At 42.9% G+C, this 11,339-nt stretch overlaps 1 protein-coding gene across 1 annotated transcript in view; it reads right to left on the bottom strand.

Annotated features, from left to right (window-relative positions):
• Positions 1-354: 354 nt before the first annotated feature.
• LOC139665096 (cytoplasmic phosphatidylinositol transfer protein 1) overlaps positions 355-11,339 on the bottom strand; it is a gene marked incomplete at its 3' end in the record, with an annotated part of 69,870 nt that continues 58,885 nt past the window's right edge. Inside the window, exons 2-3 of the mRNA XM_071544062.1 lie at positions 6,724-6,872; positions 355-443 (exon numbers count right to left, since the gene is read on the bottom strand). Of these exons, the coding sequence (XP_071400163.1) occupies positions 355-443; positions 6,724-6,872 (238 nt within the window). The remainder of the gene's footprint in view (positions 444-6,723; positions 6,873-11,339) is intronic.

Raw genomic sequence — 11,339 nt, 5'->3', positions numbered from 1 at the left:
CATTGAGAAGCTGACCTTTGGGAAATGTTATGTTTTCATGAGACTGCAGTGCTGAGCTATTCCAGCCTCCATTTCTGTACAAGACAAGTGGTGTGTTAGAGTGTGCTGGGCTTATAATGGCTGTTCTCTATCTGTTCCTATACAGCAGCTAACTGGATTAGACATGGCGCGAGTGGTGAGTGTGTATGTGTGTGTGTGTGTGTGTGTGTGTGTGTGTTATTGGCCATTATGTGGTCAGGGCTCTCTTACAGCTGCATGAGGGCCATTAGCTGCTCATTTCATAACACACTGGCTCTGTGTGTGTGTGTGTGTGTGTGTGTGTGTGTGTGTGTGTGTGTGTGTGTATGTGCTCACCTGTGATGGTGTAAGGGTAATAGTTCCATGCTTTCTCTGTCACGTAGAAGATTTTGGGAACAACGGCTCGAGCCCAGCTGGGTAATTTACTGCAGAGAGACAGAGAGAGACAGATAAGGAGAGAGAGAGAGAGAGAGTGTGAGAGAGACATACAGTAGTGAAGGAGGGGGATGGAGGGAAGGAGGGGAGGCAATATTAATGAACCGCTTCCATTATTGCAGCGATCATCATCAAAAACTGGTTCCACTTCAGAAGATTGAAACTGAAGGATGGTGCAGAAGGAACACTTCCCAGGAGCACTTCAGAGAGCGAAACATGAAATTTTGATGCGTTTTGTGGTCACACACACACACACACACACATACACATACACACACATGCACAAGGCCATCTCCAGAATATCTGCAAGTTTCACAAAGCTTTTTAAGGCCTTTTTAATGCTACTTGGGATTGAATATAAGACCAAAAAACCAAAATAAAGAGACAAAATCAGCTGCCAAAATCAGACTATTTCTGTCACAACTGTACTCGCTTGAGACTCGACTTGATGCATGAAGAGGAGACTCGAGACTCGACTTGACTTGGGTTCTGGTGACTTGAGACTCGACTTTGACTTGTACTCTGATGGCTTGAAAAGGTTTCTAAAGTCTTGACTTGAGATCTTGTGTTTGTGTAAATGACTTTGACCTGTTTTCTGAATTTGTATGGAATGATTGAATTTATTGAAGTTGAAAGCGATTCTAGAAATCAAACTCATGATGCTCTTACCAAGGTTTTATCCTATTAAAACCATATTGCATTGAAAAGTCCTAGATATTTAGTTTTAAGATATTAAATTGATACTGGACTCTTGATTTGTTCTGACTTGACTTGGTGTTCTACATTTAGACTTGAGACTTGACATTAATGACTTGGACTTGACTTGGTGTTTTACATTTAGACTTTGGGACTTGACATTAATGACTTAGACTTGACTTGGTGTTTTACATTTAGACTTTGGGACTTGACATTAATGACTTGGACTTGACTTGGTGTTCTACATTTAGACTTGAGACTTGACATTAATGACTTGGACTTGACTTGGTGTTTTACATTTAGACTTAAGGACTTGACATTAATGACTTAGACTTGACTTGGTGTTTTACATTTAGACTTTGGGACTTGACATTAATGACCTGGACTTGACTTGGTGTTTTACATTTAGACTTTGGGACTTGACATTAATGACCTGGACTTGACTTGGTGTTTTACATTTAGACTTTGGGACTTGACATTAATGACCTGGACTTGACTTGGTGTTTTACATTTAGACTTGAGACTTGACATTAATGACCTGGACTTGACTTGGTGTTTTACATTTAGACTTGGGACTTGACTTGTGCCTCAAGACTTGAGACTATGGGAAAAAAACATGTTTTGTATATTGTACTCATCCTGTTCTGTATTGATCACCTTAAATTTACATAACTGATTTACTTTTCAGACTTTTTAAGAACCCCTTTTTAAGAATCTCTCTCTATTACCCACCATGTGTTCATAGCTCATACAGGTACACCACCAACATGCGCACTATGGCGTGTATTTATATACGTGTGTATGTGCGTGCGCATGCTCCACACTCTCTGATCTTCTATTACTCCGACTCCGGTAAGCCTATAATTGGGGCCGCATTGAAAACTTTGTACGACGTGTCAAAACGCACAAACTGCGCCGGCTTTCATTTCGCCTGCCTTCATCTCCGCTTCCCTTTGATTGGCACCGAGAACAATTTGTTTCAGGAGGAGGGAAAAATGGCGCCCACCGCATCGTGACAGCTGTGAATAAAAACAGCCTCCCGACCGTCACATTGTGCCGAACGCCGACAGGCCGGTATATTCTCTCTCTCTCTCTTTCTCTCGTTTCCAAAAAAAAAAAAAAAAAAAAAAGTGACTGACACTCCTCCTCCACCTCCATCTGTTCACTTTCTCCCATTCCCTCCTTCTTCTTTTACAGAGCGCTGCCAGTAGCTGCCTCGGCGGAGCCCGCGTTTGCCAAGCCTGGTGGGTGGCTGCTATGAGGATGAGGCCCGCGCGCTCGCAGCTTTTCACACCAGAAAACAGAAAAAAAAAAAAAAATCGAAAAAAAAAACAAAAAAAAAACCCTGGCAGAGAAACTCGCACTTTACTCCATCCCAAAAAAAAATCGAGTGTCCTCCGCCCCTCTCTCTCTGCTCTTGTGCGATGGGTATTGACAGAACGAGAGCGGGAGTCGATGCTCGGGGTCGGGGACGGGGACGGGGACGGGGACGGGGCTCGGGCCAAAGCGGCGAGAGGGGGGAAAGCGGCGGGGCAGGACGCGAGGGCGGATGGGGACAGAATGGGTCCAGATTGACTTCCCTGCTGGTGAATCGGAGCTAAACGATTAGCCGGATGGAAGCCTGTGATGAGAAACACTGGAGTAGCGTAGTAGCTTCTGTCTGGATTATCTTATCTTTATTCCCTCTTATTCAATTTCAGTCTTATTTTACATTACTTTCATTCATTTGAGTTATTATTGCACGAAACCACATCTTTACTTCCTTGATTTGATGTATTTTCCTCTTGAAACAGGATGTAGGGGCGGGACATAACGCGGTGAGGGATCATTCAAAAGTGTAAACCAATGGGGTATCAGTCAGGGAGAGAGAGAGGCAGTTTTATTGGACGGGTGGGACAGAGGGGCGGGACTGTTGAAAAAATCTGTGACGGTTTTATTGGGCTGGAATTTACATTTAGGCCTACTGGTGCAGCATGAGGTCACCGTGAAAGACGCACTGTTTTCCAGTAATGGGAGTTCATTTCATGGGAACTTTTAATTCATTTTCGTTTCGTTTACTTAAGTTGACTTTATTTTGGCTTTTGTTTAGTTTACAGATGGAGCTCAGTGCAGCGCGCACTTCATTTAAATTTCATATAACCAAATCGAATTCGGACAAAAAAAAAAAGGAAAAAGGTGCTTTGAAGTGAGCAGCTATAGCAAAACAAAGAGGAGAGCAGCTGCTGGGAAACAGCATACAGTGCAACAGTTCAGTTGAATTATGGCTGAGTATCCCTTCACTAGGTGTGTGAGGGAGAGCTGCTATACTTCTGGTATTTATGCATCATTTACGATCATCCTGAGAAGTGAAAATATCATCTACAGAAAATGTCAGCTGCTCTGTTTTTTGGGGGGGGGGGAAAGGTCAGCGCTTGTGTTTTTCCATCTGAGAGTTTAGGCTTCACCGTCTGCCTCTCTAAACTCTTTTTCTCACTCCGCGCCGCTTCTTTCGCTTTCTTTTCTACCCACTTCTCACCCTCCTCCCCCTCTTCTTTCCTTCTTTCCACCCTCTCTCTCTCTCTCTCTCTCTGTACTTGCACTTCCAACAGTAAAGCGTGTTTTAAGCGAGCTTTTGAAATGTCGCACACAAAAAAAAAAAAAAAACCCTAAACCCTTACCCGCTTCCTAAATGTCAGATGCTATTGTTCTTTACTGCCAGCTAATATATGAATATATGTAATATGAAAACAAAAGAAATGCACTTGGCAATATTGTAATACACCAACTAATGGCCATACAACCAGGATAGAGACTGGCAGGTGTGACATTTCTCGGAGACATACTGTATATTTTACATTTCAGACTGTCCAAAGCCACTTTTTAACTGTAATTAGACTGAGCCAAGCCTATTACATTATTCAACAAATGTGTTTCCATTGCTATTCTTAACAATTTCTTTATCAACAAAAAAAAAACACCTCAAGCCAGCGTAAAAACATTTCTATTCAAATTTGCCATTTCCATTCAGCCTTTTCATCATAACTCGCATGAAAATACTTGAATGGAAACCCAGCTATATTTCTCCGTTTCCCCCCTTCTGCCTTCTTTCTTCCTCTCTCTCTCTCTCCCTCTCTTTCTCTCCTCCGCAGGGCAGAGCTGTGCTGACTCAACGTAATTAGTTCCCCGGCACAGCGATCGCTGACACAGGTATTTGTGCTCAAACAAATGGCCTACAGCTTCTTTGTCCCTCCTTTCTTCCTTTTCTCTCTCCCCCTCTCTCTCTCTCTCTCTCTGCTTTCATTTTCTTTTCTTCTCCCTTTCCTTCTTACCATCTCCATCTTTCTGTCTGTCGCCTCCTCTCTCTCTGATGCCTGTATGTGCATGGAGAGATCGCACACACACACACACACACACACACACACACACACACACACACACATACAGTATACCACTCCACACACACAAGGGGCAAGAGAGCCTCATGGGATGCGGGGTGATGGAGCGGTATAGTGTGATATACAGCTGTGATGGATAGGTAACTCAGGGCAACATGATAGTAACAGTGTGCCAATGCCTACCCCTGCTCTGTGTGTGTGTGTGTGTGTGTGTGTGTGTAAGAGTCACTCTAACCTTCACAGTCCTATCAAATGGCTGAATGCAACCCCAGCCAATAGATCTGCAGATATCCACTCTACTTTCTTTTTCTTTCCAGCTTTTCCAGCTTTGGGAAAGGTTCAAGTCTAGAAGGCTTTCTCCTTGGATTTTCTGTTGATGCAGTGTGAGTTTCTGTAGGTGGCGCTCTTTTCTTTGTCTGTTCAGTCATGGTGGCTATCACTGCTCATGCTAACTACCCAGTTCTTCTTCCTCTGTTTATTCCAAACAAACTGGAAACGTAAAACGCATCACTTCCTCCGTGCCAGAGGATTTTTCCCAGGAAAGAGCTACCAGACACCAGGTGTTTAGAACAGTAAATGTAAAAGCTTTCATGAACTGGATATAGGTTGAATCACTGTTGTGTAAAACCAATCGGATAGAGAGTAGCAAAACAGACATTTTTTTTTATATGAAAATGTGGTGGATTATTGCTTAAAATTAATTTACTTTACTTTTTTTGAATTTACTTTATTACTTTGAAAATAAAACATAGTAATAGAAGACAAGTCTGAATTGTAACAATCCACTCTACTCCTCTCATCCCCAACTCGTCTCTTACCTCCTTCTCTCTTTTCTCCTCCTTTCCCCTCTGTTCCATTCTCCACATCATCAGCCTGTTATTGCACAGCCTCTGCTGATTTTCGAGCTGTCTAAAGAAAACCACAACGTTTTTTTGTTCCTCGCAGTTTTTTGGACGGTTTCTCAGCCGGGGGAGGTGGTGACACGTTGCCCCAAAACTGATGCATTTTGTTTTGCAACACTGTTAGCAAATAGAGAACATTCACTCATAGAAATTGTGTTTATCTGACCTCAGCTGAGCTGACTTGGTATTCCTGCTGAAGCTACAGTACAGCTTTCTGACTGGCTGACAGAAACATGGGCAATATTGTGGTTTTTAAGGAAGAACTGCAGAGATGGCATGCAGGCCCCCGGATGAGATTTCTATATCACCTTAAAAGTAATAATCAGTGACATTTTCAGATAAATAAATGGCCCATTTGCTTCTCTCTATCACTGATTGATATATCACAATAGTGATTCAACATAAGCAGGCCATGAAAGCTTTTACATTAGCCTTACTAAAATGTTTGTTTAGAATAAATAGAAGAAGAACTAGGTAGTTAGCATGAGCAGTGATAGCCACCATGGCTGAACAGGCAAAGAAAAGAAAACTCAAACTGCACCAACAGAAAATCCAAGGAAAAAGACGTCACAGTGCAGTTTGACTGACAGGTGATCTCTGGGAAGAGCAGTGAAGAAACACCACAGCAATGAGCGCTGAGCAACAAAGACGTCAAAAAAGTTTCTGGTACTTCTGTTTTGGTAGTTTTTAACTCTCAACATCAAATTTAACATACTGTACAAACACAAAATATGTGGCACACCAATGTTTCTTTACACATACAGCTTGTTTCCCTGTGTGTGTGTGTGTGTGTGTGTGTGTGTGTGTGTGCAAAACATAAAACAGAGGGTGGCAGAGACAGAGAGTGAGACAGAGACAGAGTGGAAGAGCCAACTAACAACATTAAATTCAAAAAATTTGAGAAATATTACAGTGGCTTCAGTGGTTAATGTTGCATTCACAGCGTTCCCTTTATTCTTTGTGTTTTGTCTTCTTCAGATTTTTTTTTCTTACATTTGCTGTTGTTGTGTAACTGTGCTTTGGCAGTGAAAGGAAAATCTTACCAGGCCAATAAAGCTCTGTAAACTGATTTGAATTGAAAAACTGATAATGGTAGAGACAAAAAGAGGCAGAGACAGACGGAGTTAGAAAGAGATAGACAGGGACAAAGGTAGAGACAGAAACACAGAGAAACAAGGCAACAGTAACCATGTCGTTCCCCGCGAATGATGCGGGCACCGATGGGCCAATCGGTAACAAGCGGCATCATCTCTTGTGTGATTTCATCATCTGGGGGACGATAAAGAAACAGAACTGACCTGTTGAGGTAGACTCGTTTCTCGGTGAACTGTCCTTGGCCGTGCGCCGGGTCTTCATACGGCTCGTTCTGGACCACCTCCACCCCTTCCCCTCGGTCACTCTGCTCATGGCTGTGTTTACTGATCATGTACAGCTGCCCAATCCGGTACTGGAGGACAAAACACAGAGACAGCAGAAGGTCAAATACTACTGATTGACAATGGTCACCATAGGAACATTAGTGCATGCTGTATAGGGCGGAGCTCACGCTAAGACAGGGCTAAAAACGATGTGTTTAACGCCAGGGATGCTCACAAGTCACTTAATGCAAGTCTGAGTCAAGTCTCAAATGTTTGAGGGACAAGTCCAAGTCAAGTCTCAAGTGTTTGAGAGAGAAGTCAGAGTCAAGTCTCAAGTGTTTGAGCTCAAGTCCAAGTCATGTCTCAAGTGTTTGAGCTCAAGTCTGAATTAAGTGTCAAGTATTTGAGGGACAAGTCCAAGTCAAGTCTCAAGTGTTTGAGTTCAAGTCCAAGTCAAGTCAAGTGCTTGAGGGACAAGTCAAAGTCAAGTCTCAAGTGTTTGAGAGAGAAGTCAGAGTCAAGTCTCAAGTGTTTGAGCTCAAGTCTGAGTCAAGTCTCAAGTGTTTGAGCTCAAGTCCAAGTCTAGTCTCAAGTGTGTGAGGGACAAGTCAAGTCAAGTCAAGTGTTTGAGGGACAAGTCCAAGTCAAGTCTCAAGTGTTTGAGCTCAGGTCTGAGTCAAGTCTCAAGTGTTTGAGGGACAAGTCCAAGTCAAGGTGGTTATAGCGATTAAGTTTTGCAGTAAATACTAAAAGATTAGAGTTCTACGATGACTAAGGTTCCCATAATAATCCATCCTTGATATATCTACAGTATGTGAGAATATAAATGTTGCAGTCCTAGATTCTTCAATCATTGAATGTTACTTGGAGGATTCAACACCGAGCTGAAACTTTAAAAAGTGGAGTTCAACTGTGCTGTGTCTTTACAGCCACGAGGTTGCCAGAAACTGGAAAATTCACTCTATCAAAATATAGAAAACAGATGTTTGGTTGAGTTTGAGCATGAACTGTCTGACTGTTTAGCCCTGACTCAAAACTCATTCCTTATTCACTGTCTTTATTATTTCTTGGACTTGGTTGAGAAAGTCAGAAAACAACAAAGTAAAGTCAATTTGATGAAAGTCACTCTATGGCACATACATATTGGACAATGTTCAGTAAATTCAATGAACGGCTTCTTTCTTCAATGGCTTCTTTTTCCATTCTGTGGGTTAGAGAGATGCCTCGGAGCATGTTTAATTCACTCAAGCAATAAAATGTGGCTTGACTAATAGAAGGCGGCACTTCTGTCTGCTCTTGATCTTTAATCTTAAAGCTTCTGCTCGTGACAAAAGACCAAGAAAGGAGAAAAAAGAAAGAGATGGAAATGAAGAAGATGAATTACAAAGAGAGAGAAAAGGTTGAGGGTAGAAGAGTGAGAGACCAAGGGGGATCAAAGAGGGGCAGCCTCAGGAGGAGTAATAATGGGGTGAAATTGATAGGGGACAGAGAAAAGAGACATAACAGGAAATGTCTGACAATGGACTGGAATTGAGGGAGAAAGAGTCAGAGTAAGAGAATGTGAAAAATGGATGAGGAAAAAAGCAAGAAAAGGACGGTTCGACGATGGCGAATGGTGCTTATAATCCTCTTATCTGTTACGGGCTGTGAAGGAGTGAGGCCGCACTCTTCCTCTCCCTGCTCAGTCATCATTTCTTTTCTCATCCCTCCCTCCTCTCCTCCTCCTCCACACACAAGCTGCAGTTGAAAAAAAAAAAGCCCAGAAAGGGAGTGTAGGGCATCGGTAATGAAGGAGGGCTAAGACAATAGAATTCCCTGTGCCCTCCTCTTTTCGCAGCTGTCAGCTGAGCTCTGAAGTGCTGTCAGAGGGAAAACGCGGGGTGCCGACCCCAGAATGGCTTCCAGAGGGACACAAAATGGTGTCAGGCATCGAGTGGCTTCAGATGGATCCACTTATTTCCGCTTTCGGTAAGCTAAATGTAAGACTTTTTAGTGCCACCTGGGACCAACTAGAAGTGCAAGTAATGAGGCATCATTTATAAGAAAAGCCATTTATCATGGGCGCAGATGGACATACAACCTCTGACCAGGGTCAAGAACTTTTTCTGCATTGTTCTTCTTCTGCATTGTTCTGATGCAGCAAACCCCACCCATCTAGGTTAGGTTAAAACAAACGGTATGAACCATTTGACTGTAGTAAGACATACAGTACAGTACAGTGCATCCACTCACCAGCACACCTTGAAATATTCAACAAAGTCACATACTCACAAATATGCATCTCCCTCGACACACACACACCTTGTACAGTATGTACACATTAAAAGTCACTACACAACCACCACCTTGCCTCTGTGTCCTCTGTGATCCGCTCGTTTCCCCTGTGAAACCTCTCAGAAAGGGCAACCGGCTGCAACGGAATGACTCATTTCCTCTTTATATATTCCCTCCAAGGCCCCTCTAGTCCAAGGCATCTCTAGGCAATGGCATAAGAGTGCTGTGTCAGAAAAGGACACACACACACACACACAGCACGCATGCCCACACACACACATGCAGAATACCGAGCGTAGAGAAGGATGCCTCAGCACAAAAAGCAGCAGCTAGAAAGCCCGACGCCGCAGCACATTAAGATCTCAGCTGATCAATTATTAACAAAGCATAGTGGTTGGCTGACCCCAGCCAGAGCAAGGGATTTGTTATATAAAAAGATGTTTTCATTCACTGCGTGTTTGTGTGTGTGCACTTGTGTGACCTGCTGTAAACTGATCACGTTGCGACTGTAGTAAAGAGCACTGAAGTCATCTTTGCCAGTTTGTTTTTGCTCTCAGCAGGACAAAGACTTTCTAACACTGCTTTTGCCAAACCGGGACCTGAAATGAACTGGACTGAACTGAGCTGAACTGGTCTGAAGAACATGACAGAGTCCCCTCAGGCCAGGCCCGTCCCTGAGGAACCCCCCGCCCCTCCAGGCTAAATCTGGCTCTGCCTTTCCAAATGCCTAACATGAGGTGACAGCTTGAGAGGGAGCTGGCAATATGGTCCTTAAAGGTAAAATACACCCGGAAACATGTTGCATTTGACATCCTATGACCTTGAGTCCAACTGTTTAATTTGTGAACTCCCGAAGACCCAAGGAATAACATGAAAACCTTGTATCTTCAAAATGTCAGCTATTTAGGAACTAAGAAAGAAAAAAATTTAGAAAAAAACAGCCTTGTTGTTAGCTTGATTAGTTTATCCAATCGGGTTTCATTAGCTCAAGATGTCAGAGAATTCTCACCGCCCATAGACGACTGTGTAATCCTTCAATTGAAGTGAAAACATGAAAATCTCCAAACCTGGAGTTATGAGGTTTTCACATGACGACAGCAATATGTTGCCGAGTCCATTTTTAGGTTGGGTTGGAAGGCAAAAAGACATTTCCCTTGCTCCGAGCACAGCTAAGAAGACATTTGGAGCGTCTGCGAGCTCGTCCCTGGAATGACCCCCTGGTGTACGTTCTCCGAGTTCAGCCCCACGCAGCACAGCGAGTCCTGCAGCCCCGAAATGAATTACGCATGTTCATGTGTTATCTAATACTGTTACAGGGCTGGCTCCATTCAACTGTAAATAAACTACATTAGTGCATTTATTCAATATACCAGTCCCTAGATGAACTCTGCGGACAGTCCTGATCAGACTTGGGGTGAGTCATCGGAGAATAACGAGAGCTTGATATGTCTTATCACGACAGTAACGTGTCCACTTTTGAGGCTGTGCAGTGTCACTCAAGATAAATCAATGATAAAGGGCATGTCAAGGAGTTCCAACTATGAAAATGTATATTCAAATGCATACTAATCCAGACATGGCATGGCTGTGTTAGCAAACACTAGGGATGGGACGATACGATTGGATACGTGATATAAGGTTCAGGATTCAATACAACCACGATACGATGTAATAAATAAAAGTTCAATGACAACAAAGTCTGACTGTGCAGAATTCTGTTTATTTCTGAGACACAAATCTTTGCTGCAATGGCATTGGCTTGCTAGAATGTAAACAACAATTTAAAAATGTCATTACAAAGTGACAATAATATAATTTGGATGGAGAGTTTGTGAAATTGTGATGGGAAAGCGTCTCACTTGAGCCCTACGATATGTATTGTCACATTTTTGTATCGCAATATATTGAATTGCGATCTAGAAAACACATAGCAATTCAGTGTTTACAATGAAAAAACTGTCTGCTCATTTCTATGTTAATTTCTTAACAATGCATGCGACTTGTTTTATGTAAAATATGAACGCCATGAACCCCAGCGGATGCTAATGAGCTGAAGCAATTACATCACCTCCATTACAACACCACAGCCACGGAGCTAAATGCAAAACGTGTTCTTTCCTGCCTCACCTCCTGCCTCTTTTCTCTGCCAACACACCGCCACATCTGCTCCATTAACAAAAGTTCACCTTTTCATTGAAGTCTCGAAAGCAAAAAAGGTAGCGCTTCTAAAAAAAAAAGGGCTCCGGGTTCACGGTGAGAGCGACCCTTCTCGGGTTAAGAGC

Source organism: Centroberyx affinis, unplaced genomic scaffold, assembly GCF_046629955.1.
Source record: "Centroberyx affinis isolate AG114_WGS23_722 - 3 ecotype Tasmania unplaced genomic scaffold, CSIRO-AGI_Caff_v1 ptg004444l_1, whole genome shotgun sequence".
Lineage (NCBI taxonomy): Eukaryota > Metazoa > Chordata > Actinopteri > Beryciformes > Berycidae > Centroberyx > Centroberyx affinis.
Note: the sequence above shows the minus strand (reverse complement) of the source record. Positions and strands in the feature narration are given on the sequence as shown.